This window comes from Sus scrofa, chromosome 12, assembly GCF_000003025.6.
Source record: "Sus scrofa isolate TJ Tabasco breed Duroc chromosome 12, Sscrofa11.1, whole genome shotgun sequence".
NCBI classification, from domain to species: Eukaryota; Metazoa; Chordata; class Mammalia; order Artiodactyla; family Suidae; genus Sus; species Sus scrofa.
The window spans coordinates 45,973,213-45,998,707 of NC_010454.4; the positions used below are offsets into that span (position 1 = coordinate 45,973,213).

The 25,495-nt window shown below is 39.3% G+C and overlaps 1 protein-coding gene across 1 annotated transcript in view; it reads right to left on the minus strand.

Annotated features, from left to right (window-relative positions):
- SSH2 (slingshot protein phosphatase 2) overlaps positions 1 to 25,495 on the minus strand; it is a 267,618-nt gene that overhangs the window by 155,110 nt on the left and 87,013 nt on the right. Inside the window, 1 exon segment of the mRNA XM_021067518.1 lies at positions 7,470 to 7,513. Coding sequence (XP_020923177.1) covers positions 7,470 to 7,513 — 44 coding nt within the window.

A 25,495-nucleotide genomic window follows, 5' to 3' on the forward strand; every position in this document is an offset into this window, starting at 1 on the left:
ATGTTGCTTGAAATATGGATGGTAAAAGCCATTCTGAAGAGGTCTCAGATGGAAATGAGGAATGTTACTGGAAAATGGAGAAAAGGCAACCCTTCTTTTAAAGTAGCAAAGAACTTGACTAAATTGTGTTCATGTCCTAATGTCTGGTGGAAAATAGAACTTGTGAGCAATGAAACTGGATATTTAGCTCAGGAGATTGCTAAGCACAGTGTTGAAGGAGCAGCCTAGTTCTTCCTGATAGCTTATAGTAAAGTACAAGAAGAGAGAAATGAATTGAAGAAGGAACCGTTAAGCAAAAAAGAAACAGAACTGAAAGATTTGAAAATTCTCAGCCTGTCCATATCACAAAAAAAAAAAAGAGAAAATATGTTCAGAAGAGAACACAAAGGGTATAGTGATCATTTAGTAAGGAGATCAATGTGAGTGTGAACCACAGACCTTCTCAACAGAAGCCAGAAATAGAGGTGGGATAATACCTGCAGAAATACTGCCAGCTGGGCCTATAGGAAGCAAAAAAAGAGAGAGAGAGAGAGAGACAGAATGAAGGGAGGTTGCGAACATGCATTATCCTTCAAGAAAACAGAAGCAGGCCCCCAAAAGATTCAGAAATCATGAAGGCTGCTACTCCTACCACATGCCTACAGTGCAAGGGCTAACAGGTAAGGCTGTCTCCACCCTGGTTCCAAATGGAGGGACCACCACCCAGCAAAGTGCAAAGTGAGCCCTTTTAGAATGCTGCACAGGTGGGATTCCACAGGATAGAAAGGTGAAGGGCTGTTCAGCTGAGCCCTGGGGATGACACCACCACTCCAGTGGGTCCTGAAGGGAGGACCACTGCCCCACTGGGTTCAGAAGGCATAGTATTGAAACAAAGAGGATTATTCTTGAAGTTTCAGATCTACTGGGATTTGAATAACTAAGTTTTGTATTTACTTGGGGCCTGTCATCTTTTCTTTCCTTCCCATTTTGCCTTTTTGGAATGGGAACGTCTAGCCTATGTCTGTCCTACCATTGTATTTTAGTTTGGTTTTTGCTTGGTTTGTTTTCTATTTTGTTTTTACTAGCATTGTATCTTATCTTTTTTTTTTTTTCCTTTCTTTCTTTTTAGGGCCGCAGCCACAGCATATGGAAGTTCCTAAGCTAGGGGTCAAATCGGAGCTGTAGTTGATGGCCTACACCACAGCCAGTGCAACATGGGACTTGAGCCGCATCTGCAACCTACATCACAACTCACGGCAATGCCAGATCCTTAACCCATTGAGCAAGGCCAGGGATTGATCCTGTGTCCTCATAGATATTAGTCAGGTTCATTTCTGCTGAGCCACAACGGGAACTCCTACCATTTTAAAATGCATAATTTATCTGACTCCACAGTTTTTAGCTGGAGAGAATTTTGCCTCAAGTCTCACCCTTATCTTATTTAGATGATATTTAGACTTTAGAGTTGATGCTAGAATAAGCTAAGGCTTTTGGGGCTTGAATATACGGAATGAATATATTTTTTATGTAGGAAGGACATGGATCTGGGAGCATGGGTGGAGTGCTATGGACTGAGTGTTTACATGCTCCCTAAGTCTCTATATTGAAGCCCTAACTTCCAGTGTGATGGTATTTGGAGATGGGAGTCTCTGGGAGGTAATTAGGGTTAGATGATATCACAAGGGTAAGGGCAATTGGACAGGATTAGTGTACATACAAGAAGAGGAAGAAAGTAGCACCTCTTCTCTTTTCCAGTGTGAGGACACAGTAGGAAGGCAGCTGTCTACAAGCCAGGAAGAGGGTTCTCATCAGGACCAAATCTGCCACTGATTGTGGACTCCCAGCCTCCAGAACTGTGAGAAATAAATGTCTGAAATTTAAGCCACTCAATCTATAGAGCATTTTGTTATAGGAGCCCAAGCAGACTAAGACATGTTGTTTTCTTGCTGAGTTGTAAGGGTTCTTTATACATTCTAGATATTAACCCCTTATTAGCTATATGATTTGCATATATCTTTGTCCAGTCTGTGGGATGCCTTTTGACTGTGTTGTGTCATTTGATGCACAGAAGCTTTAAATATTAATGTAATCTAGTTTATCTATTTTTTGTTGTTGCCTATTTGCATTGGTTGTTAAAGCCATCATAGTTTGGGCTAATTATCCTAAAAGATTGCTTTTAACTTGTGACTTTCAATAAATGATATTTGGTTAAAATAAGAGATTAATGCAACATCTTTTTTATTACTTGGAACTGGTATTAGTTTCATTTTTTTTTTGTCTTTTTAGGGCCATGCCCATGGCATATGGAGGTTCCCAGGCTAGGAGTCAAATTGGAGCTACAGCTTCTGTTCATCCTACACCACAGCCATAGCAACAGCAGATCCTTAACCCACTGAGTGAGGCCAGGGATCGAACCCACAACCTCACGGTTCCTAGTCAGATTTGTTTCTTCTGCACCATGACGGGAACTCTGGAACTGGTATTAGTTTCAATGATATGCTGATTAATATTCAATTTCCACAAACCACAATTGAACCCACAATTGACAAGAGGATTCAGGCACAGCCAGTGAAAAGATGCTAACTCAATGTTGGGTTTTTTTACCCCCTTGGCTGTGCTCACTGCCTGTGGAAGTTCCCAGGCCAGGGACTGAACCTGTGCCACAGCAGTGACAATGCCAGATGCTTAACCTGCTGAACCACAAGGGAGCGCCTCAGTGTTGGTTTATTCTACAGTGAGTGATGGAGAATGCCAGAACCACCTGTAGCAGCCAAACACATAAAGATCAATCTCTTGGGAGTTCCCATTGTGGTGCAGCGGAAATGAATCCAACTAGTAACTATAAGGTTTCAGGTTTGACCCCTGGCCTCACTCAGTGGGCTAAGGATCTGGTGTTGCTGTGAGCTATGGTATAGGTCACAGATGAGGCTCAGTTCCTGCATTGCTGTGGCTGTGGCATAAGTCAGCAGCTGTAGCTCTGATTATACCCCTAGCCTAGGAACATCCATGTGCTGCAGGTGTGGCCCTAAAAAAGAAAAAAAAAAAAGATCAGCCTCTTGGCAATATAAGGGGAATTCAACTGGCACTTAAGAGAAGTTTCTTTGTTCTAAGTCAGACTAGAGCAATTAGATTTAGAAAAGGCCTGGAAAACACACTGAATGTAAGAAATTACAACACACTAGCAAATTTTGATTTTTTTTTTTTTTCTTTTTGGCTGTACCTGGGGCATATGGAAGTTCCCTAGCTAGGGATAGAATCTAAGCCACAGCTGTGACCTTTACACCACAGCTGCAGCAATATTGATCCTGCCAGAGACAACACCAGATCTTAACTTGCTGCGGTGCCACAGCAGGAACTCCAAATTTTGATTTTTAAAAAATGGATGCTTCATTTCTTATTTATATAAATGATAATTTTCTTGTGAAGGAGAAGAAGCCCACAAAAATCCTCCACTAGCCATAGTAATGATTTATTGCCAACAACTTTAAAAACAGGGATTGGGAGTTCCCGTCGTGGCGCAGTGGTTAACGAATCCGACTAAGAACCATGAGGTTGCGGGTTCGGTCCCTGCCCTTGCTCAGTGGGTTAACGATCCGGCGTTGCCGTGAGCTGTGGTGTAGGTTGCAGACGCGGCTCGGATCCCACGTTGCTGTGGCTCTGGCGTAGGCCGGTGGCTACAGCTCCGATTCAGCCCCTAGCCTGGGAACCTCCATATGCCGCAGGAGCGGCCCAAGAAATAGCAACAACAACAACAACAAAAAAAAGACAAAAAGACCAAAAAAAAAAAATATATAGAAAAAACAGGGATTGTTATGGTTTTTAGTGGCTTGACAATTCAGTCCTGTGAATAAGAGAATTGCCTCATCATTGTGCAATTTTTTGGGACAACAATTACCCCAGTAGGTGCCAAGTCAGTACATAAAGAGATTAACCCAGAGATCTTTAAATCTGACCTATTAGAAAATTTATGAATCAGATGGAATCCTTTTTTTCACTCTAATGAGAATAAGTTTATGACGTCTCTGGTAAACATTCAGCTAAAATGTCTTCTAGATTTCTGTCTCTTAGCCCTAAGCAAAAGAGTAACACTTCACTGTCAGCAATTCCCCAAGAGACAGTGAGAAATTAAGATTTAACCCTAAATTTCAATGATAAGACATGAAAAATATTGCCAATAACCTCAGTTACTGATGAAAAGGAATGATTTTTATATTAAGTTATAGTTTAGAAGAGTAAATTATACATCAACAAAAACATGATAATTTATCACTGAGGAAGCATATCCTTTAGCCTGCTTCTCTACAATGAGCATGTTTATTGTATCCTTTCTCTGCATCATCTAGAATAGCTCTCATGATTGAGTTCAGAAAACACAAGTTTGATAACATCTAAATGACCATTACCAGAACTATTTCTTGTGGGAGGGAGTTGATTTAAAAAACTTTTTTTTGTGTGTGTGATAGTATCTTAAGGCTTTATTTCTATGTCAGTTTTTTTTCATTTATAATGATTTTTATTTTTTCCATTATAGCTAGTTTACAGTGTTCTGTCAATTTCCTACTGCACAGCAAGGTGACCCAGTCACACATACATGTACACATTCTTTTTTCTCACATTATCATGCTCCATCATAAGTGACTAGACAGAGTTCCCATGGCTATAGAGCGGGATCTCATTGTTTATCCATTCCAAAGGCAGTAGTTTGCATCTATTAACCCTCAATTCCCAGTACATCCCACTCCCTCCCTCTTCCCCTTGGCAACCACAAGTCTCTTCTCCATGGCCATGATTTTCTTTTCTGTGAATAGGTTCATTTGTGCTGTATATTAGATTCCAGATGTAAGTGATATCATATGGTATTTGTCTCTCTTTCTGACTTACTTCACTCAGTGTGAGAGTCTCTAGTTCTATCCATGTTGCTGCAAATGACATTATTTTGTTCTTTTTTATGGCTGAGTAGTATTCATTGTGTATATACACCATATCTTCTTAAGCCAATCATCTGCCAATGGACATTTAAGTTGTTTCCCTGTCTTGGCTATTGTGAATAGTGCAGCAATGAACATGCAGGTGCATGTGTCTTTTTCAAGGAAAGTTTTGTCCGGAAATATGCCCAAGAGTGGGATTGCTGGGTCATATGGTAGTTCTATGTATAGTTTTCTAAGGTACCTCCATACTGTTCTGCATAGTGGTTGTACCAGCTTACATTCCCACCAACAGTGCAGGAGGGTTCCCTTTTCTCCACACCCCCTCCAGCACTTGTTATTTGTGGACTTATTAATGATGGCCATTCTGACTGTTGTGAGGTGATATCTTATGGTAATTTTTGATTTGCATTTATCTAATAATCAGTGATATTGAGCATTTTTCATGTGCTTGTTGGCTGTCTATCTTCTTTGGAGAAATGTCTATTCGGGTCTTTTGCCTTCACCATCACCCTAATACCAAAACCAGATAAAGATACCACCAAAAAAGAAAACTATAGGCCAATATCTTTGATGAATATAGACACAAAAATTCTCAAAAAAATTTTAGCCATCTGAATTCAACAACATATTAAAAAAGATCATACACCACGACCAAGTGGGATTCATCCCAAGTTCACAAGGATGGTTCAACATACGCAAATCAATCAACATCATACGCCACATCAACAAAAGAAAAGTCAAAAGCCACATGATCATCTCAACAGATCCAGAAAAAGCATCTGACCAAGTCCAACATCCACTCGTGATAAAAACTTACCAAAGTGGGTATTGAGGGAACATACCTTAACATAATAAAAGCCATTTATGACAAACCCACAGCAAATATAAAAAACCATTTTAAAGAAGAGAGCAGAAATGTTATTATGTACTTCCAGATATACATACTCTCTCACACACACACTTTTTTTTTTTTTTTTAGGGCCACACCACCTGTGGCATATGGAAGTTCCCAGGCTAGGGGTTGAATCAGAGCTACAGCTGCCAGCCTACACCACAGCCACAGCAATGCCAGATCTGAGCTGGGTCTGTGACCTACACCACAGCTCATGGCAATGCCGGATCCTTAACCCACTGAGCAAGGTCAGGGATCAAACCCACATCCTCATGGATACTAGTCAGGTTCTTAACACGCTGAGCTATGACAGGAACTCCTATTTTTTTTCTTTTACTGGCAGCAGGTATTGGTATCCTTATAACATGGTCACTATTCCATGAGAGGAAGAAAAAACCATTTCATTGGATTTTAGAAGACTGGTAAATTACTTAGTATATCCCTACTATTTAGGAAGTTAAATATTAACCGATCTGTGAAAACTGCCAAAACTTATCATAATGAATGACAGATGTAAGTACAAAACTGAAGACTGAAAAGATCTTTAGTTGACATTTTCCTAAAAGGCAGGAAAATTCACTTTATTATTACCCAAGATAGTTCTAAAGATGTGGGTCAAAGCTGGGCCAATAATGGCCTTCCTGCATTAAAAAAAAAAAAAAAAAAAAAAAAAAAAAAAAAGGAGTTCCCGTCGTGGCGCAGTGGTTAACGAATCCAACTAGGAACCATGAGGTTGCGGGTTCAATTCCTAGCCTTGCTCAGTGGGTTAACGATCCGGCGTTGCGGTGAGCTGTGGTGTAGGTCGCAGACTCGGCTTGGATCCTGTGTTGCTGTGGCTGTGGTGTAGGCCAGTGGCTACACCTCCGATTAGACCCCTAGCCTGGGAACCTCCATATGCCGTGGGAGTGGCCCAAGAAATGGCAAAAAGACAAAACAACAACAACAAAGCAAAAAAACAAAACCCTAGCATTTAATTGAATTAATTAGTTAAATTTACTTATTAAGATATAACTGACATACAACATTTTATCAGTTTTAGGTGTAAAACATAATTCAATCTACCATTTAAAATCTTTCTGAATCAGTAACTGGATTCTTTTTTCTTTTTTTTTAGAAAATACAGAGTCTAACAATAATAAGTGGCTACCTTCTAGAATAGCTGCTATGTATCGGGCACTTTACAGAGATCATTTTGTATAATCTTCACAACACCTTTGGTGGATAAGTATCATTGTTAAGAGCCATGTAGCTAGTAGAAGAGTCAGGATTTGACTTTTTTTTTTGCTATTTCTTTGGGCCGCTCCTGTGGCATATGGAGGTTCCCAGGCTAGGGGTCCAATCAGAGTGGTAGCCACCGGTCTACGCCACAGCCACAGCAATGCAGGATCCGAGCCGCATCTACAACCTACACCACAGCTCACGGCAACGCCGGATCGTTAACCCACTGAGCAAGGGCAGGGACTGAACCCGCAACCTCATGGTTCCCAGTCGGATTCGTTAACCACTGCGCCACGACGGGAAGTCCAGTAACTGGATTCTTAAAGCAGTCCCATTTTGACAGACCAATTAAGTATCTTGGAAAACCAGGATAAACTAATCTGATAAGACTGAAAGAGAATGAGAAAAACTCTAAGTATAGAAATAATGTAAGATGTAATGAACCAACATACCTCCTGGGCTGTGATCGGCATTCCTCCTCCCCACTGTCTGCCTCCTGTATAGACAAGAAAAAAAGAGAAAATAATTTAAACCCTTAAGTCTCAATACCAACAATACAATTTTACTAAGCTTTACATGTAGGAATATCTCATTGATGATGTGGACCTGAACTAAATTCTCTCCATAAAAAGTTATTCCAGTCAACCCAGGGGGTTAACATATATCAACATAATTTATTCCTGGAGGAAACTTTAACAACAGTCTACAAATGATTTTTTTTGGCCATACCCAGGGCATATGGAAGTTCCTGTGGGCTATGCCACAGCTGTGGCAATTCTGGATCTCTAACCACTATGCCACAGAGGGAATTTCCAAACAAAATTTTTTGATAACCAAGTGCTCATGATGAAAAAAATTTCCTCTGAAAACCACTGAAGATGGTATATTAACATATTGCTGTGTTACTCTAAATTAAAATGAATGGGCATTCTGACTTCTACCAATAAATCTCATCAAGGTGATCTACTAATGATTCTGATCCCCAAAGAACAACCTAAACAATGAATACCATTTCACAAAGTACTCATGCTCAAATCACCATCACCATCACCTTAAAGGTCACTACTTATTATTTATAACATGCCAAGTGCCTTGCTCAACACTTTAAGTACACTGTCCAACTTAATCCTTATAAACACAGAAGGCTGATGGTACCATAGCCTTCACTGATTCTGACACACACACACACACACACCCACCCCTTAGAACGCATCTACAATCAATGTGTTTGAAAAGCATTGAATCGTGGTTTAATTGTAATATATATATATATATATATATAGTCTTTTTAGGGCCACACCTGAGGCACATGGAGGTTCCCAGGCTAGAGGCTGAATCAGAGCTGTAACTGCTGGCCAACACCACAGCCACAGCAAAGCAGAATCTGAGCCACATCTGCAAACTACACCACAGCTCACGGCAACGCTGGATCCTTAACCCACTGAGCAAGGCCAGGGAATGAAACTGCGTTCTCATGAATGCCAGTCAGATTTGTTTCTGATAAGCCAGGACAGGAACTCCAATATTTTTTCCTAATATTTAGTGGTATATAAAATAATTGAGGGTGTTATACTTATGACAATTTAGGCTCAATATACAAATTGAAATTCACAAAAAGGAAAGAAGTTAGGTGTTCAAGGAAACTCATGGAGAAGACAGAATTAAAATTGATAAAATACTGCCTCCCAATACATTGAAAAAGCATGTAATTTACCCCTCTCTGGCCTAAATTAGGAATTATTATATGTTAAAATACTATACAGACCTTCATGGGCCCAGGGATGAAGAAGAAGAGCAACATGAAGATAAAGTGAGAAAAGATGAGAGAATTAATGACACTGAGGTGCTAACTTTTTCTTTAAATTTGTTTGCTGACATTTTCTATTTTGCCCTATTTGGCAAACACAAAAATAGGAGGAGAAAAATAATCTCAAACCACAGGTGTACTGTCTGCCAATAACTCACCTCCATTTTCAAGTTTATGGAACCACCCCCACTCACGTCTACAACATTCTGCCTCCATTCCAGGGCAGCCATGGCCAGCTCATGACTTTTATTTCCATTTTATTTTCATTATTGATTTCAGGCATGCCCATTACTTTGCACAAAGGGAAGAAGACAGCAAAGATTCAACCCTCAGAGGGAGGGAAAGTGTCATGGTATTTTACACTCTATCTGTAGAAGACGTTTTAGGTTCAGAAGTATGCCCTTTAGGGACTGAAAAGAAAAGTGTTAAAAGGAAAAGAAATGATGTCCTTTTTTTCCCTTTTCCTTTTGCTTTTAGGGCTGCACCCATGGCATATGGAGGATCCTAGGCTAGGGGTCAAATAGGAGCTGTAGCTGCCAGCCTATGCCACAGCCACAGCAACGCCAGATCTGAGCCACATCAGTGACCTACACCATAGCTCATGGCAACGCCAGATCCTTAACCCACTGAGTGAAGCCAGGGATCAAACCTGCGTCCTCATGGATACTAGTCAGATTTGTTTCCACAGTGCCACGACAGAACTCTGATTCTTCTTTTTCAAGATGGCTTTATCTTCAAGTAAGACATGTCTTGAAATCTACTTCATCTGATATTAACATAACTATTCCAGACTTATGCTCACTGTTTGAAGGTATGTGTATATGTATGTGTGTGTGTGTGTATGTGTGTGTGTGTGTGTGTGTATATATATATATATATTTTTTTTTTTTTTGGTCTTTTTGCCATTTCTTGGGCTGCTCCTGTGGCATATGGAGATTCCCAGGCTAGGGGTCCAATCGGAGCTGTAGCCACCGGTCTACACCAGAGCCACAGCAACGTGGGATCCGAGCCATGTCTGCAACCTACACCACAGCTCACAGCAATGCCGGATCCTTAACCCACTGAGCAAGGCCAGGGATCGAACCTGCAACCTCATGGTTCCTAGTTGGATTCATTAACCAATGAGCCACAATGGGAACTCCATCATATGAATATATTAAAGTTTACCCATTCCATTTAAATAGATTGGATTGTTCCAATTTTTGGTGACATCAACCATACTGCTATAACATTCTTGTACATGGCTTTTGATGTACATACACAAGAATATCAACAAGCTACATGTATACTTAGGACTAAAATTGCAAGGTCATAGAGTAAATAAAGATTCAAATTTACCAGGCAGTGCTAAAGTGGTTGTGCTGATTTATATTCTCATCAGGAAAGAGTGAGAGTTTCAGTTGTTCGAAATCCTAGCCAACAGATGGAATCATCAGATGCTTTCTTCCTTCCTTCCTACCTTCCTTCCTTTGTCCTTCCTTCTTTCCTTCCTTCCTTCTTGCCAATCTAGTGTTCTATCTCATTATGGTCCTGATTTGCTGTGCCTTCACTACTACTACAGTTGAGTACCCTTTTATATATGTATGGGTTATTACAAGCTTAATATCCTTCCCCTCATACTAAAACAAGCAGACCAAAGAAGGATAATACAAATTGTTTTCATCTCTTTGGTAGATTATTCTACCTGTGAAAACTGTAATGAGAAATAAAAATACCCTTGATGCTTTCTTAGAGAGTACAAATAGCGTCCAAACCAGTTACATTGGGTGAGCTATCATTTTTTTTTAAACCACCATTATGGGCCAGATACTTTATATATATTGTGTTATTTTATTCTCTTTATTTTTTGCATTTCAGGGCTGCACCTGAGGCATATAGAAATTTCCAGCTTAGGGGTCGAAATGGAGCTGCAGCTGTCAATCTACACCACAGTCACAGCAACATGGGATCTAAGCAGAATCTGTGACTCACCCCACAGCTCACAGCAATTCCGGATCCTTAACCTACTGGTTGAATCCGCATCCTCATGGTTACTAGTCTAGTTCGTTACCACTAAGCCACAAAGGGAACTCCCAATATGCTATTTTATTTAATGTGCACTGAAACCCCGTGGGAGTTACTAAAGGTCACAAAGCCAATAAATGCTGGAGTGAGGATTTGAACTCAGGTCTGTATTTCTGCTATAAGCTGCTATCTCTAAACTAAGAATCTGCCTTTGGTATCTATATCCCAGGATGGGGGTGGGCAGGGAGGGAACTGCAGAAGAAGGCCTATCTTTTCTCATAGCTTATAATAAAGTAATATCCTGTGTCATCTTTTTTGTGTGTGTGTGTGATTTCTACCCCCTTAAATTAGTGACAGGGAGTTCCCATCATGGCTAACAGTAATGAACCTGACTAGTATCCATGAGGACTCGGGTTTTATCCCTTGCCTTGCTCAGTGGGTTAAGGATCTCGTGTTGCCATGAGCTGTGGTATATAGGTCATAAACATGGCTCAGATCTGGTATTGCTGTGGCTGTGGGGAGGCTGGCAACTGCAGCTCTGATTCGACTCCTAGTTCAGAAACTTCCATATGTCTCAGGTGAAAGCCTTAAAAAAAGAAAAAAAAAAAAGAAAAAAAAATGTGTGCCAAAGGAGTGGAAAATTCCTCTGGCACACAAGAAAAACCAAGTCAGAGAATTGTTTCTAACACAAGATCCCCCAAACACTTTTTTCTTTCATCCTTAGATTAATATTACAATGATTAGGCCAATGAATGATCTGCTTCCCTTTCTTTCTTTTCATTTTACTTAAACAGACTTTTATATATTTTTTAATTTTTATTTTATTTTTTGCTTTTTAGGGCCACACCTGCTGCATACGGAGGTTCAGGCTAGGGGTCAAACTGGAGCTGTAGCTGCCGGCCTATACACCACAGCCACAGCAAAGCCAGATCCGAGCCATGTCTGTGACCTACACCACAGCTCACAGCAATGCTAAGTCCTTAACCCACTGAGCAAGGCCAGGGATTGAACCTGCGTCCTCACAGATGCTAGTCAGATTCGTTTCCAGTGAGCCACGACAGGTACTCCTCAACAAAGAGACTTTTAAAAGAGACTCTGTATGGGGAGTTGGCTGGTAGTCTAGTGACCAGGACTTGGTGCTTTCACTACTGCAGCCTGAGTTCAGTTCCTAGTCTGGGAACTGAGATGCCACATCGAGCCACTGCACTCTGTGGCACACCCCCCCCCCCCGCCAAGCTCCCCCAAAACCCAAACCAAAAAAACCCTCCCAAAAATCATATGTCAAGGCATTTTAGGCCTAAGGTAAAAGTGACTTTTTTAAGGGAAGAAAATGTTCAATTATGATTATTTCAATGGTATTCACTGCCAAAATTTCAAGATACACATTGCTTATTCAGCAACGGTAATGAAAGGGTAATACAGTTATCCTGAATAGTGGCATCTAATGGTAGTTAAAGGTAGAATGCTTACTATTCTACTGTAACAAGGGCATACACCAGACTGGATATAACCACCCCTCATCAAGTAACTTCACACATTGTTAGTTCAAAAACAAATAAACAAACAAACAAACAAGGCAAACAGTCAACTTGCTCAGAACATTGGAAATTACCAAGAGATGAGTCCCTATCGTAGCTCAGTGGAAACAAATCTGGCGAGCATCCATCAGGATGAAGGTTTGATCCCTGGCCTCACTCAGTGGTTTAAGGATCCAGTGTTGCCATAAGCTGTGGTGTAGGTCATAGATGTGGCTGGGATTCTTCATTGCTGTGCCTGTGGTGTAGGCAGCAATTACAGCTCCAGTTGGACCCCTAGCCCAGGAACCACCATATGCTGTGGGTGCAGCCTTAAAAAGACCAAAAATAAATAAAATAAATAAATAAATAAAATTTAAATATAAGTAAAATAATATTTTAATAATAAATAAAAATAAAATTTTAAATATAAAATTAAAAATTCTTTAAGAAAACAGAGGCTAAAATTTGCAAAGCCAATCAAGAAAAATTAGGTATTTTTCCTAAAGCCCAAAGACCCTGTGGTTAATTTAACCACATCTCCACTAGAGGGCAGACAAATCAAGGTTTAACATTGTGGTTGAACTGGAGATGCTGCTTCCACAGAAAATACTAGGAGTAAACATTATATGTTGTTGCTTAAAGACCATTTTCAGTGTCTTCAACCTTGGAAAGTGACTTTATCTAGCAGATAAATCTTTCACAGAATAGATTTATGTAGTATAAAAAGTGTCTTAATTGCAAAACAGACCAGCGGTAAAGTTATACTTTGGGAATCTGGCCTAGTTGATAGGCACATGTGCTTATTATACATACATGATAAGCATACCTGGAATGCCAACAATAGCACTCATCATTGGCTAATTTACCTCCATCTTCCCCACCCATCACAAGCACATCCTAACCGCCAGTCAAGTCATTGCCTAACAATGTGCATACTATCTGGACAATGAATTCAATCCAGGTTCTCAACTAGGGAGGTGCCTGGTCCTAAGGATTCATATCCCTTTAAAGTCAGAGTAAGGAGAAGCCACCAGACAGAGGTTCCCACATGTGGATTTGTCTCAGCAGGCTGAGGAGGTGTCATTCGGGGGTGTTGGTTGGAATCTCAAGTCTCACTAACTAGGACACAACATCAATATTAACATCTAGGGGAGTTCCCATTGTGGTGCAGCAGTAACGAATCTGACTAGGAACCATGAAGTTGTAGGTTCAATCCCTGGCCTTGTTCAGTGGGTTAAGGATCCAGTATTGCCATGAGCTGTGTGTAGGTCACAGATGTGGATAGGATCTGGTGTTGCTGTGGCTGTGGCCTAGGCTGGCAGCTATAGCTCCAACTGGACCCCTAGCCTGGGAACCTCCATATGTCGTGGGTGCGGCCCTAAAGAGGCAAAAGACAAAAAAAAAATAATAATAACACCTAAATAAAAGAGTTGAGAATTCCATTCCATCACAGTTTTAGATGCTATGATAGATCTGCAGAGTACCATAAACACTTTTTCTGTTGTGCTCTCTTACAAAAGGTTTGTCATTAAAGGTGCAAGGGCCAATTCCATTTAGTAGGTTGACTTTCTGCCATTAGCTAACAGTAGTTTTCTCCCACTCCTGATCAATGCTTGCATCACAAGCATTTTCTTTCCCCTTTGAAAGTGACAACATTTAGTTTCAAATATTAGGTATTTCAACTGCAGGTGAGTTTTGCTATACTAAAATTCTTACGGTATTTCCAACAAGCCACGCCATCTTAGGCTTTGCTATACTCACCCCTCTGTCTGAAATATACTTCATTCCCCTCTTTGCTTGCCTACTTCTACTCATCCTTCGGATTGTAGCTTAGGTGACCCCTTCTCCAGAGGCCTTCCTTGATGTCTTTAGACCTCGGCATATTGTCAGAGCATCAACTGTACTTGAAGTGAAGTAATATTTTTATAGTAACAGATACAGATATATAAACATGTGCATGAAATTCAAAGTAAGTCATAAGAATTCAAATATATTTCAGCCTTGTAATAAGCTCCTTTAAACCTTATATACCCAGACTGTCAAGGGTTCCCTATTCACACTGATGTTAAGAGATACTTCTGGTGGAAAGATTCGAGGAGCACTGCTATATGTGACTTCAAAGTTAAGCCTGTGCCCAATACTGAAAAATTAATTTAGCAATTAAATTTGGGGGGGGGGAGGTGGTAGGTTAATAAATATGAAGAGGAATACTCTGATGGCTGATTAGGTTAGGGATCCAGCATTGTCAGTGCTATGGCTTCGGTCACTGCTGAGGCACAGGTTAAATCCATGGACCAAGAAATTCTGCACGCTGTGGGTGCAGCCAAAATAAATACAAAGAGAAGATCATATGACTTATGACTCCTGGGTCTAATCTTTAATCTATCTCTAAGACTACAGGTGTGTCACTTAAATTTACTTAGCTTTTATAAACAAAACACTGAAAAACAAAGGTCAGAAAAAGTGGATTCAGCCCTTGAACAAACAAACCCAAGGCCTCCAACCTTGCTTGAAGCGAAACATAGGTGCTGAAATGAAGGAAAATACAAAGTTATAAATCAGAGTGTGACCTAATTCCTAATATAAGTTAGGCCTAGCTAGTGATCCTTGCTAACATACTGAACATCATAAAGAAACCAATTATGAATGGTCTTTCACAGTTAAAACCCCTTGCTTTAGTTTATTAATGGAAATAAACGACAGAGGAAAAAAATTGGCAACTTAAGGCAGGAAGATTTTAATTACACTCATGGTCCCCATTAACCTTGGCAACCCACCAACTCTAATATATAACAAGACAGCAATCCCCCACTAATATAAGTTTAACTAAAACTGCATGAATACCAAATACCGTTTAAGAGAAAAGTAAAAGCTTATGAGAGAAACACACTCAATGATTTGAATTTCCCTCCAATTTGGTGAAAATTCAGCATCATATACTATCAATTTACAGACGATCTCACCCCCCTCAGAAGTTTCTCAGCTGCTCCCTCATTTAAATTTCTATTAATTTTTATTAACTATGACCACATGTCTCCTCATTTTCTCTTCTAGCCTCACTTTTATTTCCCTAAGCCTCCTCCCTATGTATCTATGTATCATTCTTTTCCATTTTACATAAACTTCAAGAAGTTCTCTTATTAGTCTTCTTTGACTTTTATATCTTGAGATAACTTTAAGAAATACTTATGCTCTAAACTTTAGGAAAATATTGATGCATTTCTCCCTAAAATCCCCTAACCGATTAACAATTTAAGACAGAAGAAACAGTTATAACCATCTTTTCAATGCAGTCCTTTCCTTGAGTTGCTGTCATGGCTCAGCAGAAATGAATCTAACTAGCATCCATGAGGATGCAGGTTCAATCCCTGGCCTTGCTCAATGGGTTAAGGATCCAGCTTTGCCATGAGCTCTGGTGTAGGCCAGCAGCTGCAGCTCTGCTTCGACCTTTAGCCTGGGAACCTCCATATGTCGTGGGTGCGGCCCTAAAAAAAAAAAAGACTTAAAAAAAAAAAAAAACCCACAAAAAACCACATCAATGCAATCCTTACAATCCTTTTCTTCTGCCATCCTCAGGGAGTTCAGAATACATCTCATCGGTGATGCTTAAGGTCATTAAATCTGACAATCAAGATGAATAACTACAGGAAGGCTATAATGATGGATTATTTTGCTAATTACCCTATGTTAGCTATTAGTAATGCAGTCTTTGATCTAGATTCCCCCCAAAAAAACTGAATGGGGAAGAGAAACTGAAACTAGGGAAGAAAAGGGAGGAAAAAAAATGGTAAACAATAAAAGGTAAGATAAGTATGCAATACCTGATAGGAAGCCCCTTCCACTATCTACAGATTCTAACATAACTAAACTTAACTTTGAAAACATCTATTCTCATTTTCATTAAATATTTCTTCTTGAAAAAACTAGTACAGTCCCAATAGGGAGTTAGCTGTATATGTAAATTCAAAGAACCAATAAATTGTACCAGCTATTCCACAAAAACGCAATTACTAGAAGCAAAGGTAGATATAAAAAGGCATTCCTCAGACAAAATCCTGGTCAGCAAACATCTCTGAGCAACTACAGGAAATATTTATTACTTGCCTAACTTCCTAAAACCAAAACTTTCCTGATAAACAATGCCTTGAACACCACATGAAAAGAATAACCATGGCTACTAAGTGTTGGTAAAACGAAACATTACACATTGTTATTTCATATAACAGAGTCAACTGGAACTATGGAATAAAATAGCAGTTATAAAGTGTGTTGTAGATTAAAAAAAAAACCCTCTTAACCTATCAAAGTGATTTCAGATGGCACACAAAATGCTTTCATGCTATGTTTTCTAGAAGAGCTAAGAGATCAACAGTGAGAAAAGCTAGACTTCTAAGAAAAAAAATAGCAACTTATGTTTATGTGTATGATATGAATACATGTGCATAGACCTTTAAGGAGTCAAAGAATTGAATATTCAGTATGCACAACCCCACGGGAAGTAAGCAACCATTAATAGATAGTTACCTGGGACAGTAATATATTCAGATCTGATCCTCTGCCTTTAGAGTAACTGTGTTGCACAGGTAACTTAATAGTTAATTAATGCCAGGTTCATAAACACTTTTTTTTTGGTCAGTGTAAGTCAGGAGTTTAAAACAGTTTCACCTAAGTAAAATATAAGAAATACTAAAAAATTCTCTAGTGAAGTAAAACAAATCCACTTTTAAAAACCACTCTACTTTACATGAACATGAATTAGTTCTGTGACATTTTCATTCCACAGGGTTTGGGCAAACTAATCAAAAAGACATAGTTTTTGCCCTCACATTAATTAAAGATGAATGACAATAAAAGTTTTTTGTGAGTAAAGAGGCAAAATAAATACAAACTAAAGGGTATACAACAGGTTGCAAATACTCAACTTCTCCATACTTCAAAAAGCTTGTGAGACTCAGTGAAAGACAAACATCATATGATATCACTTATTGTGGAATCTAAAAAAGGACACAAATGAACTTATTTGCAGAACAAAAGCAGACTCACAGACTTTGAAAACAAACTTATGGTTACCAAAGGGGACAAGGTGAAGTAGGGGAGGGATGGACTGGAGGTCTGGTATATGCACACTGTGGTATACGGAATAACTGACCAAGGGGGACTTGCTGTACAGCACAGACAACTACACCCAATATTCTGTGATAATCTATGTGGGAAAAAAAATCTGAAAAGGGGAGTTCCTGTGGTGGCTCAGTGGAAATGAATCTGACTAGGATCCATGAAGATGCGGGTTTGATCCCTGGCCAAGCTCAGTGGGTTAAGGATCTGGCTGTGCCGTGAGCTGTGGAGTAGGTCTCACGTGCAGCTCAGATCCCGTGTGGCTGTGGGTGTGGTGTAGGCCAGCGGCTACAGATCTGATTTGACCCTTAGGCCTGGGAACCTACATATATTTTTTTAGGGCCGTGGGTGTGGCCCTAAAAAAAAAAAAAGACAAAAATAAAAATCTGAGAAGGCATAGATGTGTGTACATATATAACTAAATCACTTTGCTTACAGCAGAAATTATCACAATATTGTAAATCAACTATACTTCAATAAAACTTCAAAAAATGAAAAAAAACCCATTTGTGTGAGAAAAGCAAAATCTGTCTTTATATGACTCTTAACACTCTTCAAAATGAATCCACTACCAAAAGACAAGATACGATCCTTCAAACCTTCACTGCCATTTTTTTTGAGAAATATCACTTATATCCCTCCAGTCTCCAGGCACTATGCTTGGTGTCCAGGATAAAAGAGATCCAGTCCCTGCTTCAGTCTGATAAAGGGAGCAATCAAAGGATCACAGTAGCAAAAATAAAACTGCAACTACCATAGATGGGAGATAAAACAGTACCACTAGTCTTTACTACACATACACACTGATAGCATGCCCCAGATCCCAGCAATTACGCTGTCTGCAATAAAAATCCTAACTCCCTTTCTCAAGTTATTTCTCAAGCCTTCCTTTCACTCTTCATCACTGGTTTACTGAGTAAAACAAAATTTTTAAATGATTTTTATTTTTAATTTTTTTATCATAGCTGGTTTACAGTGTTCTGTCAATTCTCTACTGTACAGCAAGGTGACCCAGTCACACATACATATATACACTCTTTTTTCTCACATTATCACGTTCCATCATAAGTGACTAGATATAATTCCCAGGACTTTACAGCAGGATCTCATTGTTTATCCATTTCAAAGGCAATAGTAAAACAAATTTAAATGAAACAATTCCAGGGAGTTCCTGTCATGCATGGCTCAGTGGTTAACAAACCCGACTAGTATCCATGAGGACGAAGGTTCAATTCCTGGCCTTGGTCAGTGGGTTAAGGGGTCTGGTGTTGCTGCGAGTTGTGGTGTAGGTTGCAGATGCGGTTCAGATCTGGTGTTGCTGTGGCTGTGGTGCAGGCCGCTGATTACATGTCTGATTCGACCACTAGCCTGGGAACCTCCATGTGCAGCGGATGCAGTCCTTAAAAGACCAAAAAAAAAAAAAAAAAAAAAAAAAATTCCATTGAATTTCTGCTATAAGACTGCCCTGGAGACTACCTCAGTGAGAAGCCATTAAGGTAGACCTTAGATTTAAAATTATAAAAAAGCCTATTGGAAAACTAGTAAGAAAAATTTAAAAAGATTCCAATTCTTATGAAATTCAGATTACATTAAACTCAGCCCCTTGTCACCTCTCTCTTCCCAGGGGTCCTCAGATTATGTGCCAATTTTTGTCTTTGCTACTTTAAGGAAACCATCAACCATGAGACCTCCAGACACTTCATTTTTCTCTTCTCCTATAGCATCTACAAGCATCTGAAAGAGTCCATTCAGAATTCCAAACAATTTCAAATTATTCTTAGCACCATACTCCAGGGAAATGCTTCAGTCAAAAATATACTTTGCTTTGACCCTCTTTACTCAAGAACTTGGTTCCTGCTTCCTAGGAGGAAAAATCAGGCAAAATCCTAATGTCTCTGATTTGCTTTAACTGGGTATGAGCTTTCTTTTCCATAAAATCCTATTCTTTCTTCTAGTGTTTATCTTCTTCCTTGAATTATAATTATATGTAATCACATCTTATCCTGATTTATTAAGAATAAAGCACCTAATAGATACTCTATAAGTATTTATTGAATGAGAGAGTCATTGGAGCAAATAAATTAGAAAAAAAAATGCTTCTAGGTAAGGGAAGGAAAAATGAGTAAACTGGACTTCAAAATAATGAAAAACCGGAGTTCCCATCACGGCTCAGTGGAAACGAATCTGATGAGTAACCATGAGGACACATGTTCGATCCCTGGACTCACTCAATGGGTTTAAAGATCTTCATTTCCATAAGTCATGGTTTAGGTCACAGACATAGCTCAGATCTTGTGTTGCTGTGGCTGTGGTGTAGGCCAGTGGCTACAACTCTGATAAAACCCTTAGCCTGGAACCTCCACATGCCTCAGGTGTGGCCCTAAAAAGACAAAATAATAATAATAATAATAATAATAATACTGAAAAACCAGAAGGGAAAAATCGTGATCTACAATATAGAAAAAAAAAAAGACTTAACCCCAAACGAACCAGTCAATCAAGCCAATAATAACCAAAAGAATGTCTACATGTGTTAACACCTTCTAAACCTTGGAGTTCATGGTGATAAGAGAATGGAAATAAGAGCTAAAAATATGGGGTCAAATTTGTAGCTAAGTAAGGGCAAAATCCACATTAATATAATCACAGAATCAGAATTACCGAAGCCCTCTTATTCAATGTATCTTTTCTCTAACTTCAAAAATGCTGCTACCTCCTTGTACACTAGCCTGCCTCTTCAGCATCTCCAGTGATACGCGACCTATAGGCTCAGTTACCTGGCAATTAGTTAACAGTGTTGCACTTCCTCAATCTCATTAAATGAAGCAAATTTTAAGTGGTATACATTTCTATATATGAAAACTTTTTGTTAAAATGATGTCATATAATCATTGAAGAAGTGAGCCAGGTACTCTTTTACTTTTATCTCTTTTGATCCTGGTTTCTTCCAATCTTCATTTCCATAAAAGCACATTTAATGTACAATATACAGCTCTTGGCTTTGGGAAAATCAACCTGGCTCCAATTCTACCTCTAGATAACAGGAGAACCTAGGTTGGGCATACTTACACTAATAAAATGATCTTGACTACCTAATCACATTTGTAAGGTGACTGCAACAACACTGTGCTGTTGTGCTGGTATTAATGGTGAGCTGAAATTTCTGCTTACATAATCAAGGAGTTTGGGACATCAGTGAGCCTGATCATCTTCCCTCAAAGGACAATTTCTACCAGGTTTCCCTGAAGCTTTAAAAAAGTGCCATAGTATCATTGTGAAAAAGTTGAATACTTTAGTTAATTCTACTGAAAACTAAAATGAAAAATATTTTCTATAGAGATTAAATGCAAATTTATAATCAATAAAATGTCCACATTATAGAAAGGTGACTTTGCTTTATCAGAGAGACATGTCTTCAAGAAATTTCATGTGCTATATGAAAATAAACATTAGTTTCTTATTTTAAAAAGGGGAATTAGGAATGTTAAGTTTGTGACATTTTCCTAAAAAAAAATGAAATAGAGGTGGATGATTACAAAATCACAGTGTTTCCAGAACAATCCAAGCAGGTAACTTCCTCACCCGACTCAGAATCTGACACCTTGCACTGCGCCAGCGTCTCTCTGTATTGCCTTCTTCACATTTCTCAGCCTCTACCACCATCCATACACGGCCGCCTTTTGGTTCTTGCTTTCCAGTGACTACCCACTTACCACAGAGGCTCAAACTACCAGTTTCAGGGCACCTGCCTCCTGTTGATGTCTCCTTTCCTGGCTTGGGCTCCAGATCCCACCCGCAGTGGGCTTCAGTGCCCATCTGAAGATACCTACCATGCTTGCCCTATCCAATGGCTTTTGTATTGAATTGTCAGAGAAAGAGAAGAAGAGTATTTTTATCTTTCAGTGATTTGATTATAAATATAGACACCCATACTTATCTAGTAAATATTTGTTCAACTATGTACAAAGCACTACACTCGATCTAGTGATACTCTGCAGCCCTCCAAAAGCTTCTTTTCTGTCCAAGGAACTCATAATTTCTGTCCTTACTACTCAAGATGTTTTTCAGTCTCAAGTTAAAAAAAAAAAATCAAAAAATAGCTTAAACAATAAGGAAAAGTTATCCTCTTGGTTATTTTCCTCATCTTTCTGCTCTGCATTCATGACATTGTCATCATTGCTCTTAGGCTAATGATGGTCCCTAAGATTACTGCCACATTCAAGGTCCACTGTATATATATCCAAAAGTCAGCTGAAAAAAATAGCTCTTCCTTTGTGTCTCTCAAGTACAAGGAAAATTGTCCCTGTAGCCTCCTCTCCAACCCCCATCCCCCCTACCTCCTCTCTCATCTGAACTGGACACATGCTTATTCTTTAGCCAGCCGATGGCAGGGAGATGGCATGCTCTGACTGGCTATTACATGAAGCAACAAATAGTCTTTATTTTCAACAACAAATAACCTTTATTTTTCTATTACTCTCAACCAAGAATTCTGACAAATATATTATGAACCACATTTTCCCATGTGCATATCAAGGAGAGATAAGAGAATAAAAAAAAATTTTTTAATGGCCAAACCCACAGCATAGAGAAGTTCCTGGGCCAGGGACTGAGTCCAAGCTGCAACTGTGACCTCTGCCACAGCTGCAGCAATGACAGATCCTTTAATACACTTGCTGGTTGGGATCAAACCCGCACCTCTGCAGAGACCTGAGCCACTGCAACTGGATTCATTGCACCACAGTGGGAACTCGGTAAATTTTTTAATTTGGGTTTTACAGGTAGAAAAATTAAAGTACCTAAGGTTAAAATGATACATCACTATTGTGCTCTGCCTGTAAGAATATGTTGTTCCTCACACAACACAGGTATCGAAGATTATAATAATTTATACACATACATACATATATATGTTTGTTGTTTTCCTTTTTAGGACCCCACTATCAGGATATGGAAGTTCCAAGCTAGGGGTTGAATTGGAGCTACAGCTGCCAGCCTTTGCCACAGCCACAGCCACCCCAGATCCGACTCGCATCTGTGACCTATGCTACAGCTTTCCACAAAGTCAGATACTTAACCCACTGAGCGAGGCTGGAGATTGAACCCACATCCTCACGAAGACTATGTTGGGTTCTTAACCCATTGAGCCACAACAGGAACTCCCACATGTGTATGTTTTTAAAGCAAAATGTTTCTTAAAATTTCAGTGAAAAAAAATTTAAATACCTGTCTTTGAAGTCTAAGACTGAGGGATGGGAGGGAGGAGAAGAAGTTATATTTTATGCGGCACAAACAAATGGAATTGCTTTGAAGAGATATGGTTAGAAGAGAAGGTTCACATTCACAGAGCTCACTGCTGCCTATATCATATACTTACTTCGCAGACTGCAGGCACCTTCCTTGACCATTATCGACCAAAGGCTCTATTAATTTCAAGGCTTCCATGCTGATATTACATGGCAAATCATGTTCAATCTGTCCCAAGCCATTTCTTCCTACCTGCCTGGTTTTTCTATTTTCAAATAACAATGCCTGGTTATAGAGATACCATCCCTGTCCTGGCCACATAAAGAGAAATTGCCATGGGTAAGGCTGGAGTGTTCACATAGTGTCTGACTTTTAAACACCTGTCATTATAGACTTTGTCCTGCCACATAATATGAAATAAGGCAACTATAATTTGGTCAGAGGTCACAGCCCTAAAAGCAGTTTAGTTCCTGTATAGTAAACCAAGAAATACTGTTTACTTTCAGCATTGCAGCTAAATACTTAACTATAATAACTATGTATACCAGAATAATCTTATTCTATGGACACTGATGGTTTTTTTGTTGTTGTTAGCTTTTTTTTAGAGCTGAACCTGCGGCATATGGAAGTTCCCAGGTTAGGGGTTGAATCAGAGCTCTAGCTGCTGGCCTACACCACAGCCAAAGCAACGCCAGATGCAAGCCACATATGCAACCTACACCACAGCTCATGGCAATGCCCAATCCTTAACCCACTGAGCAAGGCCAGGGATCAAACCCACGTCCTCATGGACACTGGTTGGATTTGTTACTACTGAGCCACAATGGGAACTTCCTGGACACTGCTGTTTTTAGATGGCATACTAAAAGATTTTTTTCACCTGAATTATTTAGAAAATTTTAATACAGAAAAATGTATTTCAAACAAGTATCAGTCAAATGGGCTGCATTAACAGACAACTCAAAACTTTGTGGCTTAAGATAATAAGTCTCTCATTTATGCTACACATCCACCTTGGGTTGGTGGAGATTCTGTTCCACGTTACTGTCTTTCATCTGGGATGTGACTAGTCACTAGGTCAGGGAGGACTGAATATGAGTCAGGCATCAGCTTCTTTTTTTTTTTTTTTGCTTTTTAGGGCAGGCATCAGCTCTTACGACTCAAAGTCTTCAATCTAGAAGAGATAAAAGTCACATATTCATTTGCTAGGGCAGTCACATGACCATGCCCAACTCCCAAGGAAGTATATCCTACCATTATCTGGAATAAGGAGAACCAGAAATATTGGCAAACACAAATGACTACCACAATAATAGATAAGGTTATATACCATATGAGATGCTTTCAGTTACAATCAATGTGATTTAAGAAAAACAAAAAAGGAGGTGGTTCATATAACTGGCAAATCCAAGGGGGATTAAAAAATGCAATGGTGTTATTAGGTCTCTACTCTCTCCTTCTCTTTGAATCCCACTTATTTCTTATTGTTAAGGCAGATTAATCTCTATGTGGTGATAGAATGACCCCCAACCCCAGCAAACATATATTATCCTCTCAATCACAGAATCCAGAAAAAAAAAAAAAAAAAAAAACTGCAACTTTTTTATTCCCAGCGTCCATATATCTCTCAATATGACTCTGATTGGCCCTGCTTGGGTCATGTGCCACCCTGGACCAATCATGGTATCCAGGAAAAAGGGTTACTTTGATCAACCTGACACAGGTTTATGGGCATATGATCATTCCAGTAGTAGAAAAGCAGGGCTAAGTTATTGTCAGCCCCGTCAGAATCATCTGGAATAAGGCATATAAGCTCCCAAAGGAAAGCAGACCATACCAAAAAAAGTATCAGCTGCCTACCCAGAGAACTGTTACTTCATCTCCTCCATTGTTCCCTTCAACGCTGATGACATGTATGAGATTAAACTTTATATTCATAAACTCAGGGTCTCAACCCGCAATATTACAAATTGTTGCTGATGTTAAGTCAGATCAGTTGTTAAAAACAAAACAAAACACACACACAAAAAAAACACACTAGGAAACATGTAGGTAAATCCTGGGACAAAATTGAAGTTATTTTGCATAAAGCTCCAGTGAGTACAAACCCAAGCAACTGACAAAGAATTTAACAGAACCAATGCAAGGGATAATTTCTGAGATACTCAAATGAATGTACATTACATGTCAGTACATAACAACACGATTACCAGGCTTACAAGTAAGAAGGTCAAAGAGTAACTTCCCAAGGTCAGAGCCAACATGTAGTCATGCGAGACTTGAACCTAGCACTTCCATTGGCAGAGGCAGAAGATGAAAAGGTAGTAAACGTCCAACTGTAAGCTTTACAGGGCAGTGCTTCTTGGTTTTGTTCACAAGTGTATCTTAAGTAACCAAAATAGTATATGGCACATACTAGGTGGTTGATGAAGAGAAGCAAGGATTAAGTTCTTTTTCCTACTTTATTTTATTTTCCCACTGTACAGCAAGGGGATCAAGTTATCCTTACATGTATACATTACAATTACATTTTTTCCCCCACCCTTTGTTCTGTTGCAACATGAGTATCTAGACAAAGTTCTCAATGCTACTCAGCAGGATCTCCTTGTAAATCTATTCTAAGTTGTGTCTGATAAGCCCAAGCTCCCGATCCCTCTCACTCCCTCCCTCTCCTCTTTTTTCTATTTTAAATAATAGTCAACATATAAAATAAACTTGGTTGTCCCACATTGTTATGCTTCTAAAATTTTGGTAAACGAATTTCTATAGGAATAAAGTGTTCAATTCC